The sequence below is a fragment of the Oryctolagus cuniculus genome, chromosome 21, assembly GCF_964237555.1.
Source record: "Oryctolagus cuniculus chromosome 21, mOryCun1.1, whole genome shotgun sequence".
Lineage (NCBI taxonomy): Eukaryota > Metazoa > Chordata > Mammalia > Lagomorpha > Leporidae > Oryctolagus > Oryctolagus cuniculus.
In genome coordinates this window covers 24,414,700-24,432,752 of record NC_091452.1, presented here as the reverse complement: position 1 = coordinate 24,432,752, position 18,053 = coordinate 24,414,700, and the positions used below count along the sequence as shown (strand labels likewise).

At 58.1% G+C, this 18,053-nt stretch overlaps 1 protein-coding gene across 1 annotated transcript in view; it reads right to left on the bottom strand.

The window, feature by feature from the left end:
• Nucleotides 1-214: 214 nt before the first annotated feature.
• Nucleotides 215-18,053, bottom strand: part of LIMK2 (LIM domain kinase 2) — a 68,052-nt gene continuing 50,213 nt past the window's right edge. The window contains exons 5-16 of the mRNA XM_008272149.4: nt 17,065-17,253; nt 15,433-15,538; nt 14,914-15,110; nt 12,117-12,303; nt 11,233-11,319; nt 10,534-10,665; nt 10,247-10,303; nt 7,963-8,028; nt 7,024-7,198; nt 6,345-6,400; nt 5,312-5,469; nt 215-1,904 (exon numbers count right to left, since the gene is read on the bottom strand). Coding sequence (XP_008270371.1) covers nt 1,760-1,904; nt 5,312-5,469; nt 6,345-6,400; nt 7,024-7,198; nt 7,963-8,028; nt 10,247-10,303; nt 10,534-10,665; nt 11,233-11,319; nt 12,117-12,303; nt 14,914-15,110; nt 15,433-15,538; nt 17,065-17,253 — 1,555 coding nt within the window. The 3' untranslated portion in view covers nt 215-1,759. The remainder of the gene's footprint in view (nt 1,905-5,311; nt 5,470-6,344; nt 6,401-7,023; nt 7,199-7,962; nt 8,029-10,246; nt 10,304-10,533; nt 10,666-11,232; nt 11,320-12,116; nt 12,304-14,913; nt 15,111-15,432; nt 15,539-17,064; nt 17,254-18,053) is intronic.

Here is an 18,053-nt window from a genome sequence, read left to right as displayed (position 1 = left end):
AGGAAGGACCCAGCCCGAGACAGAACAAGGAAGAGCAGCCTGGCCACGAGGAGGGCAGACCTGCTGCCTCAGCCGGATCCCACATTTTCTGGCGTGGGCTGGTGTGTGGCACGAGGAGGAGGGGAGGACACTGGGTGCCCGAGCACTGCCTGTGGTGGGCAGCTGTGTGGCCTGGGCCACCTCCGAGTCACCTTTTCACTCTCAGGCTCGTCACTCAGGTAACCGCTTGATTTATTTAGTCTGCTCAGCGGCCCAGCTCAGGCCCACCCGGCCCGTGCTTGCTGCCACACGAGGCCGAGCCAGGCTGCTGCTGCTGCGAGTCCCGGGCTCGACCCGCCGCGAGCTTGCGAGCTGCACACGCAAGGGCAGTCTGCATCGCCAGAGATGACACCTGATCCCACCACTCATCAGGTCTATGTACAACATTTCACATCTCACCCACCAGATGGAACGACAAGGGAATATTAACAGCAACCACTCTCCAGGGCCACACCCCCTCCCCACAGTACAACCACCCCAAACCACTCCCGATTTGTTAAATATGGTGCAAGCTCACAGCCACTTAGGAGGCAAATCCAAGTCATGCTGAAGAATGCCCGGAGCTCTGGGAGCCCAGGTGGGGGACCTCAGGCTGTCCAGTGCCCTTGGTCCTGCAGGGTGGCTCAGGGGGCTGTGGCCAGCGGCTAGTGAGTTGGGCCAGCCAACAAAGGAGGTAGAAGGCCCAGTCAGGGAGCTGTCTCCCAGCATCTCAGCTCTGGGGCTCTGCCTCTCCCTCTTCACAACTCAAGCTGCTACCTGGACCAGGCACACAGAAGGGTGACACTGCCGACGCCCACTCCCCAGCCTCAGACTCCAGGCCTGTGGCAAGCCAGGCTGTCCTCCGGAAACCATCCAGCTCCAGCCAGTGTGTCTTAGGGGTCTGCCTGAGGAGCCCACCAAGGCCTGAGTGACAGGAGCTAGGACATGGGCTTTTGAGGAGGCAGGGCCTCTTTCTTCCCGGCCCCCAGCCTCTTCCTGTGCTCGTGGGTGACTTGCTTGGTGCAGACAGAAAGGATGTCACCCAGAAACTTCTCAGCCAGCCTCCAGCAGTAGAGTTTGGTTCCTGGCCTGTGGGAGCCCCACTCTCCCCCCACTTTGATACGGTCCCAGAGCTGGCGCGAGCCACCCCCTGGCAGGTGAGCAGACACCAGCCCTCCTATCCTTGCCTCCTGGCCACTGGACTAAGGGACTCTTCAAGGCCTGCTCCCTTCCCCTCTGCCCCAGGGAGGGCAGGACCTGAAGGGCACACGGGGAGCACCACTGTCATCTCACGCTCTTCCAGTGCCACCGGCCATCAGTCTTTCGTCCACACGCCCGCTTGAAGTCCTCCTGCACCCCGGGACACTGCCCAGCAGGTCCAGGTCATGCCGATTAGTGTAAGCAGGAGCCTCCCGGGATCCCAGGGCCAGGGAGTCCCCGAGTGGTCCCAAGTAACACATTCCTCCTGGCACACGGTCCAGGCTCGTGTCTCTTCTTCACAGCTTTGAGGTGAGTGTTGGATTGAGCGACAGTGACCACCAGGCTCCGGAACCTGTGGAGGTGCACGTCCCTGGCGCTGCACCTGCTTGCCTCCTGGGGAGGTAGTAGGGATGGCTTGTTCTGCTTCTAGACAAGCCGCCAATCCACAGGAAGCCAGGACGGCCCTGCTCACCGCAGGGGTCGGGCGCAGAGGGGGCAAGGCGGGCTGGGGCACGCCCCCCTGCAGGGGGCTGGCCCGGGGCTAGGGAGGCGAGTCCCGGGTCAGGCCGTACTGCACGCTCACAGTGTGGTCCAGCTCCTCCAGCTCTGCCGGCAGCGGAATGCCCAGCTCCCCCAGGTAGAGGGAGAGGGCCTCGAAGGAGTCCTCCAGCTTTGAGAAGGCCGGCCTAGAAAGAAGGGGAGGAGATGAGAGGCAGGGCCGTGGGCTGGAGTGGGAGGGAGCCAGGCTCACGGCTCACTCACTTCCTGGTCCTATGACCTCCTGCAAACCCCGTAACTTCCTCGTGCCTCCCTGGGAAGTGGGAGTAACATAGGGCTACTGCTGACTCCCAGGGCTGCTGTGAAGACTAAAGGCAACGCTGGGAGGAGTCTGGCCTGGCTGGAGGGAGAACTTAACAAAAAGCAGGCCCCTCCCTCATCTCAGAAAACAAATGGTCCAAGGTGGGAGTGGAAGAGTCCCTTTGTGGAGGTCCCTTTCCAGGCCCCAGGCTTGTTGTTTCCACACCAGCTGAGCTGCCCCGTGTGAGGGACGTTTTATGGATGTGGCAGCTCTTTGAGAAGAGAATGAAAACACCAGGTTCCTGGGGCCGGCGCTGTGGCGTAGAGGGTAAAGCTGCCGCCTGCAGTGCATGTTTCCCATATGGGCGCCAGTTCAAGTCCCGGCTGTTCCACTTCCCATCCAGTTCTCTGCTGTGGCCTGGGAAAGCAGTAGAGGATGGCCCAAGTCCTTGGGTCCCTGCACCCGTGTGGGAGACCTGGAAGAAACTCCTGGCTCCTGGCTTCGGATCAGTGCAGCTCCAGCCGTTGTGGCCATCTGGGGAATGACCCAGCGGATGGAAGACCTCTCTCTCTGCCTCTCCTCTCTGTGTAATTCTGACTTTCAAATAAATAAAATAAATATTTTTAAAGAAAAAGAACGAAAACATCAGGTTCCTAATGCTGTGACCCTGGCATGGCTGCCCTGGAACCGAACACATCCCAGGCTTCGTCTCGCTCTTCGTTCCCTTCCTTCACATTTTCGCTTAAACATGGCGCCATCTGGGTGAGAACCACTCCGACCTCCCCAGTCACCACCTGGACCCTGAGCGAGCCTCTCTCCTCGGCTGGGCGTTCACAGCCTCGGTCGCCTTCTAGTGCTCACTACGGTTTACTTAGTCCACTGTTGATCGTGTCTGCTTGCCCCGGCGTGAGCTCGCGAAGGCAGGCACCTCTGCTTTTTGTTCACGGCTGTAACCCAAGCGCTGGGAAAAGCACCTGACACACAGCTGGCACTCAGTGCATTTTTAACAAGCGAGTTAAAGGCACACATTTCGAATGCCTGTGAAGGGATGTCAGCACACAAGTACTGTGCGGTCTCCCGATTTTTCCACTAGTGCTTACCCCGCGGTCACTGAGGGACCACAAAGCACAGAGATGGAGCTTCTTCTACCACCGAACTGCAACTCTCACGTGGGCCTTTGGAAATCACTTTTAAATAAAGATCAGGCGCCAAATGCTCACCCCAGGAGAGTGGAGTGCGCGTGAGAATATCGGGGCGCATACCGGCAGCGGAGATTATAGGAGACCTGTATTTCCTGTGCCATATGCTTTACTAATGTTTGAATTTCCCTTCTTTTTCCCTCTTTTTTTTTTAATTTAATTTAATTTTTTGACAGGCAGAGCGGACAGTGAGAGAGAGAGACAGAGAGAAAGGTCTTCCTTTGCCGTTGGTTCACCCTCCAATGGCTGCCGCGGCCGGCGCACTGCGCTGATCTGATGGCAGGAGCCAGGTACTTATCCTGGTCTCCCATGGGGTGCAGGGCCCAAGTACTTGGGCCATCCTCCACTGCACTCCCTGGCCACAGCAGAGAGCTGGCCTGGAAGAGGGGCAACAGGGACAGAATCTGGCGCCCTGACCGGGACTAGAACCCAGTGTGCCGGCGCCGCAAGGCAGAGGATTAGCCTAGTGAGCCGCAGCACCGGCCTCTTTTTCCCTCTTAAGATATTATTTATTTGAAAGGCAGAGTTAGAGAGAGAAACAGAGAGAGACAGAGAGAGAGATGTTCCATCTGCTTGTTCACTTCCCAAATAGCTAACAATGGCCACGGCTGGACCAGGCAGAAGCCAGGAGCCTGGAACTCCATCCGGGTCTCCCACGTGGGTGCAGGGGCCCAAACAGGCCATCTTCTGCTGCCTTCTTAGGCACTTCTGCATCAGAAGCGGAACAGCTGGGACCTTGAACTGCTGCGCCACAAGCCTTTTTACAAGAACTATTATTTTTCATTGTAGAAAAAAACCCACAATGATCCTATTTTTCTAATGCACAAACTTGAAAAGACCCGAGTAACTGGCGTGAATGAAAGCCACTGCCTGAGAAAAACAAAAAAACACTTTTTTAAAAGAAATGAACTCAATGCTAAAGCTGCTCAGTGCAGTTAACGCTGAAACTGTAAAACCTGATGATCCGTATCAGCTACCGCACTTGGCCAGTCTCGAGAGGACCTCACGATGTCAGCGCCGGATGATAAACCACGAGACTGGGCGGTACAGCGGGAAACGCAGGGCAGAATAAAAACCTTGGAGCTATTTCCCATGAAGAAAACCTATGTGCGTGCACACGGACGGAGGGATGTGGAAAGATGAAGACAGGCACTGTGAGAACGGTGGGTGGAGGCGCACGTTGGGTTTAGCTGACACCAGCATCTTAGCACACTGGAGGACTTGGGTTCGAGTCCCAGCTCTGCTCCTGACTCCAGCTTCCTGCCACTGCCCGTTCTGGGAGGCAGCAGGTAATGGCTCAAGGAATGGGGGCCCATGTACGAGACCCAGATTGGGTCCCCAGCTCCCAGCTTTGGCCTGCTAGCCCTGGGCACTGTGGGTATTTGGGGAGTGACTCAGTGGATGGGAGCACTGTCTCTCACCTAAGTAATTTTTAAAATAGTAGGGAGAATGCTTTGAGTGAGTCGTCTTCTTTTGAAACTTCTTTTTCTTTTTAAAATTTGAGAGGTTGAGAGGTGGTGGGGAGGAAGTGGGGGGGGAGGGAGAGGGGGGAGGGGGAGGGGGAGGGGGAGGGGGAGAGAGAGAGAGTGTGCACGAAGGAGAGCGCGAGCTTCCCTGCACTGGTTCACTCCCCCAGTGCCTGCAGGGCTGGGTCAGGCAGAAGCCTGGAACCAGGAACTTAACCCAGGTCTCCCACGTGGGTCGCAGAAACTCAACGACTTGCGCCATCACTGCTGCCTCCCAGGGTCTGCAATGCCAGAAAGCTGGAATCGGGAGCTCTAGCCAAGTATTGAACCCAGGCATCCTGATATGGGATGTGGGGGTCTTAAGCCCTAGGCCAAATGTACTGCACCCCCAACTTTCTTTCAAAGGCTGTGCCTCTGTGTCCTGTCTACCCAGCTCGCCTGCTGCTAACCCCTCATTTCCCTCCCTTAACCACCTGGCATGGCAGAGCTGTCAGATGGCCCCAGTGACTGCCAGCGACATCCCTAAGCTCAAGGCTTCTGTCACCCCCACGCCCGAGAAGGGTTCAGGGAAGGCCCGGGTGGGGCAGGCATCCCAACACTCTGAGCTAAAAGGAAGGCATGGCACCAACCTGCTCTCGGGCTCCAGTTTGCAGCAGGTGGCAGCCAGGGGGAAGAAGGCTGGGGGGCAGTCTGTGGGGACAAATTTCTCCCAGAAAAGCTTTACGTTGAGGCCGAAGTCCAGTGTGCGGGGCAGGCAGTCGGGATCCGCATACACCTGCCCGATGATCTGTAGGGCGAGAAGACGCTGGTCAGAAAAGACCCTGGCTGGATGGCACAGAAGACAGAAACAGGCAGGAAAAGGGATGTTGGTGTGTGGACAGGAAGGATGTGTGGAAGGGGGGGGGGGGGTCTGCCCTATCTGTTAAGATGCCCGCTCCAACGGGCTGGCACTGTGGTGTAGTGGGTAAAGCCGCCACCTGCAGTGCCGGCATCCCATATGGGTGCTGGTTCAAGACCTGGCTGCTCCACTTCTGATCCAGCTCTCTGCTGTGGCCTGGGAAAGCAGCAGAAGATGGCCCAAGTCCTTGGGCCCCTGTACCAGTGTGGGAGACCCAGAAGAAGCTCCTGGCTCCTGGCTTTGGATTGGCACAGCTACAGCTGTTGTGGACAATTGGGGAATGAACCAATGGAAGACTGCCCCCCCCCCCACCTCCCACCTCTGCCTCTCTGTAGCTCTTTCAAATAAATACATAAATCTTAAAAAAAAAAAAAAAAAAAAAAAGATTTATTTCAGCTGGGTCTCAAACCAGACTCCACAGGATGCCGGCACTGCAGGAGGGGGACTAACCTGTTGTGTCACATAGTTGGCCCCCTGGGAAGGGCCATCTGACCCGGGGGCTAGGTGGACAGCCACATGAACAGTCTTTCCTATTGGAATTCTGAGGCTCATCTCCGCCTGATCGGCCACGAGACTAGGAGCAAGCCACTAGCCCTTGGGCGTCTCACTTGCCTCACCTGAACAAACACACCTGCTCGTCTTTCTCAGGGGAGCAATGAGACCCGAGATGTGTCACGGATCCCAAAACTCTACAGCTGACTTCACGGCAAGCCCTTCAGCCCTGGGAGGGAGGGAGGGAGTCCCGGTGTCTGCTAGGAGCTCACCTCACAGAGAACGATTCCAAAAGAAAAGACGTCCACCGTCTCGTCGTAGCTCTTTCCTGGGGAAACAGAGGAGCGAGCAGGCTGTTACATTATGTCCCTCACCTGCCTGGAGCAGCCAGGACCAAGGCCAGGCTCGGTCCCGTGTGCATGCCCAGGTCAGGCTTCACCCGAGAACCATCCTTCCTCGGCCCTGGGTGGCCTGTCTCGGAGGGACCTTGCAAGTATAAGCCAACAGTGCCCAAGATGAAACCGCAAGGCAAAGCACTAGCGGCGACCCACAGCAGGGTCCACGCTCCTCCACGCCGTGTGCTGCAAACCAATGAACTCTGGATCGGACTCCCGAAAGGGGCCCATCAGACCGCTTCTGAGGCCTCACAACCCTGTTTCCGGAATCCAAATCAGTACCTCTGGCCTGGCTTGAGCCTTATCCACCAGGGGGCAGCACACGTCAGTTCTCAGCACGGACAGAGACGGGAAAGCTAAAGCCACAGTGAGAAACAGCCTCTGTTCTCTGGGCTGCCCCTGGGGGCTCAAGAGCCCCAGCCAGACTCACCCAGGATGGGATACTGACCAGTTCCCAGGCCTGAGCTCAGAGGGCAGAGTTTCTGAGGCCTGGTCTGGCAGAGGGTAACACCCACCCAGCCCCCAGCTCTGGGTGCCTGGCCCTCCCAGGGCTCACCGTTCAGCATCTCGGGGGCCATCCAGTAGGGGTTTCCCACCACCGTGTAGCGCTTCTTGCGGTCATTCTTGCGCAAGGTCCGTTTCTTGGAGGTGGCCTTCTCCACTGGGGGCCTTTTCCTCTCTTCCACGATCAGCCGGGACAGCCCAAAGTCTGCCACCACCACGGTCTTGTCCTGGAAGGACAAGGGCCAGGTCATGACCTGCGGGGGACTCTCAAACCCAGCTTGGGGGTGCAGGGACAGGCGAGAGAAGCACCCAGAGAAGGGGAGAAAATGTGCGTAGGGAGGCCCGTCCGGTGGGTGTGGATGCAGTGGCACGTGGATTCCTGTGTGTGTGTGTGTGTGTGTGTTCCTCCCCCTCCTGCCTTATTCCGCAAAAGACGATGCATTCGCTAGAACCAAGATAAGAGAGAAAAAGAAGGTGGAGGCGGTCAGTGGGGGTGGGTGGGGACCTGGGAGAAACTCTTTAACAGCTAGGGGGCTGTCATGGGGAAAGGGATTAAGATGTGAGGTGTGGGTCCAGAGGGCAGAGCCAGGCCCAGCTGGTGGACACCCGGGACGCAGGAGGAGACAGCATTGTTAACAAGCACTGTGGCCTTGGGCTCAGGCGACACTGCTGTGAGATGGGGTCAGCAGTGAGCTGCTCTGATCTGTGGACGTGCTCTGTGGCAGGGCACAACCAGGCAAAGCCACAGGACTCTGGAGAGTTCAGGAGTCCCTCCCCCCGGGTGATCACCGCGTGGCTGCCGACAGGTGGCCTGCGTCCGGGAAGCCACAGCAGTGAGAGAGCTATTGGAAGCAGCCGGAAGGGCAAGAGAGGAATCCCTGGGCAACACCGCTGGCCTGGAGCCAGAGGGATGGTCAGCCTTCTCTGTGACAAGGAAGTCGGAGGGCTGGCTGCAGGGAGGGTCAGGCCAGGCCCAGAGCGGGGGACATACCAACTTGATGAGGCAATTGTGCGAGTTCAGATCCCGGTGGATGATGCACATGGAATGCAAATAGGCCTGCAACACAAACACGAGCCAAGGGGGCCGGTAAGCCCACCAGACCCCGAAGCCGGAACTGGGGGCCACGGGACCTGTTCTTGCTCCAGCTTCACCCCCTCCACCCCAGTCACCGTATTTCCTCCTCCTCCCACCCCCGCCCCGCTGCCATCTCCTGCCCACCCACCATACACCCCGGGTGGCTGGTCTACACCCTCACTGCTCTCTCTCTCTCTCTGCAAGTCTCCCACTCCACTGGGTCCTGGCCCTTGCAGGCCCCCTCAGCTCTGGGCAGCTGATTTAGATCCGGGCCGTGTGCGGTGAGCATCCTCAGAGGTACTGCTCCCTCCCCCCGCCCCCGGCCCTCTGGTCTCAGCCCCCAGGAGCCGCTCCTCCTGGAACTCTGCCAACCCATTCTCTGCCTACCCTTCAGCCTTTCCCTCTTCCAACCCGAACGGTTCCGACAGGTTTCTCCTCGCTTTCCCCTCTCCAGGCCTCCACCTGGCTCCTGTCACTCTCGGGAGCCACTTCCTGTCTCCTCGCTTCCCCTCCTAGGTGCTGGTGGTGCTGCTCGCCCACCGGGAGCTCTGCCTGCAAGGCTGCAGCCCCCTCCCCCGCGGCCGTCCACGCTTCTCCCGTGTTCCCACTCCGGAGACTGCTGTGTGCTGGTTTCCCTTCTAGTCCCGGTGTCAGCCATCTCAAAGCCATCCTCTCATCACGCGCCAACCCCCTGCGCACCCCAGCCCCAGCTGCCCCTTCTCTGCGGATGACGAGGCAACCAGCAGCCTCTGCCCAAGCTTCAGCCTCGAGGGGCCAGCCTCCTACCCCGCAGATGCCGGGAAGCTATGCTAGCACTTCGGTTTCTTTCTTTTTTTCTTTCTTTCTCCCTTTCTCTCTTTCTTTCCTTTTCCTTTTCTCTTTCTTTCTTTCTTTTTTTAGATTTATTTGAAAGAGTTACAGAGAGAGGTAGAGACAGAAAAAGGTCTTTCATCCTCTGGTTCACTCCCCAGATGGCCACAATGGCTGGAGCTGGGCCGATCCAAAGCCAGGAGCCAGGGGCTTCCTCCGGGTCTCCCATGCAGGTGCAGGGGCCCAAGCACCTGGGCCATCTTCTACTGCTTTCCCACGCATTAGCAGGGAGCTGGATTGGAAGTGGAGCAGCTGGGACTCGGTGCTACAGGCTGGGGCTTTAACCTGTTGGCCCCAGCACCTCACTTTCGGCAGGCACCAAACCTGTCTCCCCAACTGTCACTGTCTCCCCCACAGTGTCTGCTAAGTGACACTGCCATTCTTCTAGGCCTCTCAAGCCACCGGACACCTCCTCAGCTCCTGTTCCCTCGCTGACAGCCGGGTTCTCCCTCTGATCCACCTACCTTGAGGAGCTGGAACTGTTCCAGCAGCCCTCTCCCCAGCACTCCCCGCCTGAGGCGCTCCCGGCTCCACCCCGACACACCTACCGTGCCAGACTCCTATGCAAACAAACCACAGCTCTGGTCACAAAGCCCTCTTGCTTAGAAATCTCCGACATCTGTCTTTCTGCTTCCTAAATACACTCCAGACTCCTTAACGTGTGACACAGGAACTAAATTTAACCCCAGTGTCCTGCAGACCAACAGTGTCTGGATGGACCCCATGTGAGAAGCAGCGCTCAGACGGCAGGCTCGGGGGTCTCAGGACCTGCCCTGGACCCCAGCCCTGTCTCTGTCCAGCCCCAGCTTCTCGCCTGGACACCAGGGCTGTTGCAGGGATTAAACAGGCTCAGCGCCTGGCATGGGGAAAGCGTTCCGCTGGCTGTTAGGTTTGAGATCATTTGTTTCCTGGGCAACACAAACTATGTCGTCCTCTCTTCTCCTAAGTCACGGCTGTTGTCAGCTCAAGCCCGGGGCCGCTCTGCCCAGGAACTTGGATCTAGTTCCCACCCATCCTCCAGAGCTCAATGGAACTCACTTCCCCTCTCTGAGGCCCGAGGCCGTGAAGTGGTCCGCTCGTGCCACGGGCCCTCAGCACCTGGACACCTTTGTGCCAGCAAGGCGAGGCTGCTCACGCTTCCAGCTGCCCTCTCCAGTCCATGCCCTGTTTAACCCTTTGAGAACAGTCAGCCGGGGGTGAGGTCACTGTCACAGGCAGCGACTCCAGCAGCAGCTGCTGAACAACCCAGCGCACGCCAGGTGAGGCACCCGGGTGGTGGGGGGGTGGGCTGTGCCCTGGAGGGGGTCTCTGCCCTGCCGGTGGGACTCACCATTCCGGAGGCGATGCCTTTGGCAAATCTGACTTTCTGCTGCCAGGGGAATGGGTCCTGCAGGGTGGAGAATGACTGTCAGAGGCGGCTGGGCCCCGTCCCACACGTGGGCCAGGCCCCACGAATCAGCGTGGTCTGACAGTGAAGCCTCCCCCCCCCCCCCCCATGCAGTCCCTCTCACCCAGCATGGTCCTGGAGGGACAAAGCAGGGTCCCTCTGGCTTACAAGGCTGCAGGGAGTGCTGGCATAGGTGTCCCACCGACCACCCCCAGGCTCTGTGGGCTCACCACGCTGCGCAGGAAGTCCTTCAGGGTGCCGCCCTCGATGTACTCCGTGAGCAGGTTCAGCTTCTTGTCCTTGTACAGCACGCCGATGAACTTGAGCACGTTGGGGTGGTCCAGGCTGCGCATCACTTTCACCTGGGGGGGAGAAGCCAAGCGGGGCCGGTCGGGGTTAACTTCTCCCCATGTCTTCCTCAGTCTCCTGCCCTGGGAAGTTGGCTTCACCAGTGGCCCTCCTAACCCTCCTAGCCATGTGATGCGGCCAACACTAAGCTCAGGGGGAGGAGAGACCACCACCCATACGGCTGGCCTTTCTAGGGACAGCACTGGGGGCCAGTGGAGAGGGAGGGCCCAGGGCAGGCAGCCCCTGGACTGCTGCTGCTCCATGGTGCAATCTGGGAGTGGCAGCACCAGGCGGTGTTCAGGCGGTGACGGTGACACCCCCGGGCTGTCTCCACAGCCACCACCCCCAGATCTGAAAGCTCCCCTGAGCCGCAGCTTGTCTGAGCGGCTCGTGCTGTCTCGAGTGTTCACTGAACAGGGTAATTAGGCTGTGACTTAGAGGGTGTGGGGATGTTCCTCCAGCACTCTCTTCTGCTTTGTCGTGCAGGCAGTGAGTCCAAACTAAGTTTTCTCCCGAAACCATTATTTGTGGGGGCCTCCCTCTTCCCACGACCACACCGGGTTCCCACCCCACCTCCCTACCTCGGTCAGGAACGTCTTCTGTGTCTCCTCATCACACCGAATCAACTCCTTCATGACCATCACTTTGCCTGTGGCTTTGTGTGTGACCTACAGGGAGGGCTGCGGTTAGCGACACAGAGACGGGAGGCGGCTCTGGAGAACTGTGACGAAGCCTATGCCATCCCCGCCCTGGGAGGACACGCTGAGCCGGAGAAGGAAGAGGACAGAGATGGTGAGTAGAGGACACAGCACAGGGCAGCAGGGGGCTCAGAGGAAGGCACACCCTCCTCCTGGAGAGCTGGGCATGCACGGGGAGGGGCGAGAACCCACGGAAGGGATGTGGGGGGAGGAGCCGGGAGGGGACACTGCCAAGCCAAGCAGGGCTCTGGTCATTTGGCACAGGAGTGAGTCCCTTGGGTGAACAGAAGTCTGGGGGCAAGGAGGGTCCGTGCCACAGACATGCACCAGGGAGCTGGGTGGGTCGGGGGTGAATTCCCCAGCCCCACTGCTTACCTGTCCCCCCCTCCCAGCTCTCAGCACAGGAGGAGGAGGAGGAGGAGAGAAAGAGAGAGAAGTTAGTCCCGGAGACTGTTCTCCAGGGAGGCAGGAGCCACTCCCCTGTGTGCTCCCAGCACTGAGGCCTGCACCTCACACCCACTGCAGGGTGGCAGGAGGGCTCACCCCAACCTGGGTCTCAAGGGCCACAAGCTCCATGTAGCAGTGCTGCTGCCCCTAGGTGGCCTGGGTGTAGGGTCGGGGAACACCCCTCACGCCATCACCCAGGAAGGAGGTCTGGGGTCCCACAGGGCATGGGGTGAGGCCATACGATGAGAGCTCTCCGAAAGAAGGTGAGAGAGGGGTGGGGGTGGGGGGCAGAAGAGGACGCAGCTGCTGCCTGAGCTCACCTTGATGGCCTGCCCAAAGAAGCCCTTCCCCAGGACCTCCCCGTGGATCAGGTCACACGGCCGGAAGATCTGCTGGGAGCAGCTGCTGGAGCAGCGGAGGGACTCGGAGCGGCTGATGTCTCGGCTGAGCAGCAGGGGCTCCTTTGGGGAGCTGGGGCCAGGGGACTTGGAGATGCTGTTACTGCGCCTGAGGAGGAAGAGAGTGACTGAGAATCGGGGGTCCTCAGAGACCATCCAGGAACCCTGAAGGCAGGTGCCTCGGGGCACCGATGCGTTCCAGCGTCTGCGGTTCAAATGCCATTACGGGGAGGGTCTTAAATCTGACCCCCGTGCTTTTGGGGTTGCAGACAACAGCAGTTTATCTACACTATATAAAAACACATTAAAATGGGAACTTGGGGTGTTTCCCACCAGGAGCAATTAACTACCTAGATGCTACCACCAGCCTACAGTGCTCAGTGCATGACAGCCCTGGTGATGGGGAACCTCCACCTCTCCATCTCTCTGTATCACACTCTAACTGGGTAACAGTGACAGCGCACAATCATCCAGAAAGGCGCAGGCGCAGGTGTTCAGCCCAGCGAAGATGCCTGCGTCTCACTGCGGCGCCTGGGTTTGAGTCCTGGCTCCAGCTTCCCGCTGACGCAGACCCTGGGGGGCAGTGGTGATGGCCCAAGTCACCAGGGTCCTGCCTCCCATGTGAGAGACCTGGATTGAGTTCCTGTTTCCCAGCTTTGGTCCTAGTCCAGACCTGGCTGTTGGAGGCTTGTCGGGGGGCATGAACCAACAGATGAAAGCTCTCTGTCTCTCTCTTTCTCTCAAATAAATAAATCAAAGGGCTGGCCCTGTGGCATAGTAGACTAAGCCTCTGCCTGTGGCACCAGTATCCCATACGGGTGCCAGTTCGTGTCCTGGCTGCTCCTCTTCCGATCCAGCTCTCTGCTGTGGCCTGGGAAAACAGTAGAAGATGGCCCAGGTCCTTGGGCCTCTGCACCCATGTGGGAGACCAGAAGGAATTTCCTGGCTCGTGGCTTCAGATCGGCTCAGCTCCAACTGTTGCGGCCATTTGGGGAGTGAACCAGCTGATGGAAGACCTTTCTTTCTGTCTCTCCTCTCTGTAACTCTACCTCTCAAACAAAATCTTTAAAAAAATAGTAAGTTAAAAGCAAATTTTTTAAAGGAGCAAAAGAGATTTTGGATAAAATTTTGCACATCTTTGTGCCTCCTCCTATTTCCTGAATTTTAAGATAAGCATTTATTATTTCTATAGCAATAAAGCCACTGCATCCACATTTTCAAAAGCAGCCAGTAACAGTAAACGGTTGATGACGTGTGACTTGGGCTTAGGGAAGACAGGAAGAGTGTGCGTGAGGACCACCATGCTGTCGGGGACGGCGACCCTGCCGGCGCCTGTCTGTGCTACGCTTCTGCTTTACTTGCGTCAGCGGAAACCAGATGGCTCTGGGTCTGACCTGCCCTGCAGGCTCTGCCACCACAGCACACAGGATGAGCTGTCCCCTCTCCTGCACGATGGGCCTGCAGATATCTGAGCAGTGCCCTGGCCACTCCCACACGGTCCCTTTCCCAGGCCATACATCTCTGGGCCTTCTCTGCTCTCTCGCATCCTGCCTCTGCTCACTGAATCCACTGACCAAGACCAAGAGGCAGCCAGCCAGGAGTGACACGACCTTCCCATGGAGAAGGCTGTTTCAAACAGACGCCAGCCAAAGGGCCCTGACTGACCCCATGTTGGGCTGGGAGGGTGGCTACGGAACTTGACTCGCGGTGATGCTAAGACACTCGCAGCTACCGAGTGTGAGCCTATCTGCGCAGGCAGGCAGAGCTTTGTCTTCCTTTCCACGTGTGATACTTAGTATCTGGTGGAAGCCACCTCGATCTTGCAACCCCACCTCACTGATGCAGAAGAAGACACTCAGAGGTGATTTGTGAAGGGCAAACATCAGCCTAGGGGCCGGCGCCGTGGCACGGTAGCTTCATCCTCCACCTGCGGCACTGGCATCCCATATGGGAGCTAGTTCTAGTCCCGGCTGCTCCTCTTCCAGTCCAGCTCTCTGCTATGGCCTGGGAAAGCAGTGGAGGATGGCCCAAGTCCTTGGGCCCTGCACCCACGTGGGAGACTGGGAAGAAGCACCTGGCTCCTGGCTTCGGACTGTTGCAGCTCGGGCTGTAGTGGCCATGTGGGGAGTGAACCAACGGAAGGAAGACCTTTCTCTCTGTCTCTCCCTCTCACCGTCTGTAACTCTACCTCTCAAATAAATAAATAAAATCTTTAAAAAAAAAAAAAAAAGTCAGCATAAAGCTCCAGAATTGGTATCTGTGCCCCCAGGGTCAGCACTCCTGGGCGTGTCCCTATTTGGGGCTTAAGCTCATGGCGACTGCTCCCTCCCTGGGCCTGGCAGACATGAAGTTTGCTGGTCTCTCAGGTCTATGATAAAATAAGAGACAAACGAAGAGCTGAACAGAGGAGTCGAAGTCCTTATGCAGACTTCCTCCATCCCATCTGGGCCCCGGCTCCTGGCTCTGAGTTCCATTCCTCCTCCCCAGGCCATCACTGCCTCCTGTCCGATCAGCAGCTCAGCGGACCCAGCCTGACTCGCCCCGCCCCCACCCCCCACCCCGGGTTTCTAAGGTGCTTGTACACAACCGGGTCTGCACAATTCTCACAGCCCGCCCTGGCCAGCCCCTTCCCTCCCGACGCTGCTGGCTTCCGAAAGCCAGCTCTGCCTCATCTGAGCCACAGACATGGGATACAACAGAGCCGGGGTAGAGCTGGCACCTCAGGGAGCGTCTCCTCAGCGTCCCCTCCAGGTTCTCCTTGGTGTCCAGGGTGCTGAGTGTGTGCGAGTGTCCAGCATTCTGCATGTGCGGGGAGAGCCGGGCATCCAGTCGCAGCTGGTCCAGGCGCTGGGAGACGGGGTCATGTTCAATCAATAGCTGAAGCGTCTGGCTCGTCTGGCTAATCGCATCCTCCACCTGCGGCCGAGAGCAGGGTAAGGCTGGCTCCCGCAGGCTGCCCTGTCCCAGGGCACTCGGTGCCACCCCGCGATCCAAGTGCAACTCGGCTCATGGTGGCATTCAGCTGCCAGCAGCCTCACAGTGCCCTCTGCCTCGCATTTGTCACCTCCCCCTCTGTCAGGCTGTCCCAGGAAGGTCACCAGCAGTCACAGGCTCAGTGCCAAGATGAAGAGATGGCAGGAGGTGGGGAGGTTGGGAAAAGGTAAAGGCCACAGACTGACTTCCCTGAGGGCCCGTTCCATGCCCTCTCCCCACAAGACAGACTGGACGTGCGTTCTACCTCGTTCACGTGCAGAGTGCGGACAGGGGTCCCGTTGATCTCCAGGATGCGGTCCCCGGGATGGATGGCGTTGCGGTTGTTGGGGCTGATGTTCATCCGGTTGACCCTGCACCAGACAAGAGTTGAGGCGTGGCAAAGGCACCCTAAAAATCGGCCTGATCAACTCTGCTTGTGCAGGGAAGGCTCACCAGGCCCCAAGCCCCCGCTGGCCCACAGAGCCCAGGCCAGCCGCACAGGGAGGCAGCCCCCTTCCCGGGATGCTCTAGGTGGAGGGCACCACCCCTTACACAGTGGTCCAAGCCAGAAACTCGGGACATCAACTGCCCCACGTGGAGTCCCCTCATTCCCCCCCTCCCCCCACCCCCACCCATCTCTGAGAACCCTGCCTTTTCTCCATCACCATAGTTACCAAGATCTTGTACCACAATTGCCTTCTAACTGGCCTCTACGCTCTAGGGCTGTCCCTTCTGCCATCGAACCCCCACACCTGTGATCCTTCCAAAACACCTGACCTGGTTGTGTTACCTCACCACCTAAACCCCTCCACGGACCTGTTGAGGTCCTCACAATCCAGGCCCTCCGTGCTTAATGGCCCCTTCTCTGGCTACTCCCAGCCACCCAACCCGTACTAGACACAACCACAGACTCCCACCTCTGGAGACGTGTTTGCTCTTTCTGCCCTGAACACAGACTCCTTACCTCTTCACCTAACCCCACCTCCTGACTTCCCGGACCCTGGGACCTGTCACCCAGGGGGCAAGCAGCAGCCCAGGACTCAGCACAAGCACTAGTCACAGGGGCGTCAGACAGACACACACTCTTTCTCCTACTACCTCTGCTGTGGACTTAGAAGGGGATCTGAGCTCCTCCTGGGCCGAGGCCCCTGTTCCTCCTTGTGTGCAGCCACAGGCAGTCACTCCCTTTGTTTACACTTAAACATATGAATGGAGACTTCCCTGGCACAGACAATTGGGCTAGGGAGATTCCGGGAAGAGGCAGGAAGAACCTAAACCTCTCACAAGAGATAATATAGATAATCAGTCACACCTGAAACCTGCATTTATCACCTAAGTGTTTCATTGTAACCTTAAAAGCCTTTTTGATATGGAAATCTTTTGTGCTCCTCCTTGTAAACAACTGGTCATGTTTAAATACTATTGGATTTATTCAATAAATGAGCCTTGATCAGGACTTGTCTTGGCTCCATTCTTTGCGTCCTTGTCCCCACATTCCCACTCTCTGTTTCAGGAGGACCCAGTTCATTGTGCCGCAGGCCGGCACACTCCTCTCTTCTCCATTCACTCAGCCAACACAACAGAACCATAACCAGTGAGGCCAACTACTGCCAGGTGCTGTGCCAGGCTCTGGGCATGCCATACCGAACAAGACAGACTAATGCACAGAATCCAGCCAGATCGTTTCAGAGAGCAAACGTGAGCTGAAGCCTGACTCCGGAGATGCAAGCGACCCTGGCCTTAAGCAGGGGGCAGCCTAGGCGGAGGGGAGGGTCAAGTGGCCAGGCCCAGGCTGGGCTCTGTGAGGAAGCCGTGAGGGAGCTCTGTGCAAGACTTCGTGGTCCCAAGCCCTCTGAGGCCCGTCTGCGGACGGCACTCCAGCCCTCTCCATACTCACTCTTTCACTTGCACCGTGGTGGCGTAGTCGGAGCAGGCACTCTCCACGGACACGGAGAAGCCCCTCTTGCCCTCGGTGGTGGCCGGCATGGAGATAAGCGTGACGGAGTAGGGCAGCTGGTCCTGCACGGATTCCGTGGACAGCCTCTCAAACATGGGGGCCAGCACCACCTCATTGTGGCACTTCCCGCTGAGGAGGGGACAGAGCGGGGCTGAGACTCTGCATTCCCCCCAGAAGGCCCCCAGCAACCATGGCACCGGGCCGCTCCCACTAACAGTACTGGCCAGCTGCTCAGAATGAGCACCAGGGTTCTCTGGGGCGGGCTGCAGCCAGCCAGGGTGAGCTGGATCTGCAGTAAGCGGTGGACTGGGAAGAACCTGTCTCTTTACTCTGCCTTAGATTCACAGGGAGAACTCTGCTGCCCCAGCCCCCATGCCCTCCCTGGGCCCCAGGCTGCCTCTGTCAGCCAGGGTAGTTGCATGGGGCAGGCTGGGTGAGCACTAAGGAGTCTTCGCCTTGAATGCTCTGGGGTCTCCTCAGAGAGAGACTTCCCAGCCAGGCCCTCCCTCTGGGAGGATCACAGGGCATGGCGAGTTATTCTCATGGTAGGTAAAGACAGAGGATGGAGGGGCCAGCGCTGTGGCATAGTGGGTAAGGCCACTGCCTGCAGTGCTGGCATCCTGTGTGGGCACCAGTTTTGGTCCTGGCTGCTCCACTTCCAATCCAGCTCTCTGCTGTGGCCTGGGAAAGCAGCAGAAGATGGCCCAAGTGCTTGGGCCCCTGTGCCCACATGGGAGACCCGGAAGAAGCTCCTGGCTTCAGATAGGCCCAGTTCCAGCCGCTGTTGCCATTTGGGGAATGAACCAGTGGATGGAAGACCTCTCTCTCTCTCTCCTGCCCCTCTGCATTTCAAATAAATAAATAAATCTTTTTGTTTTTTTTTTTTTTTAAAAAAGAGGACAGAGAAACACTAACTGTGCAGCTTATGG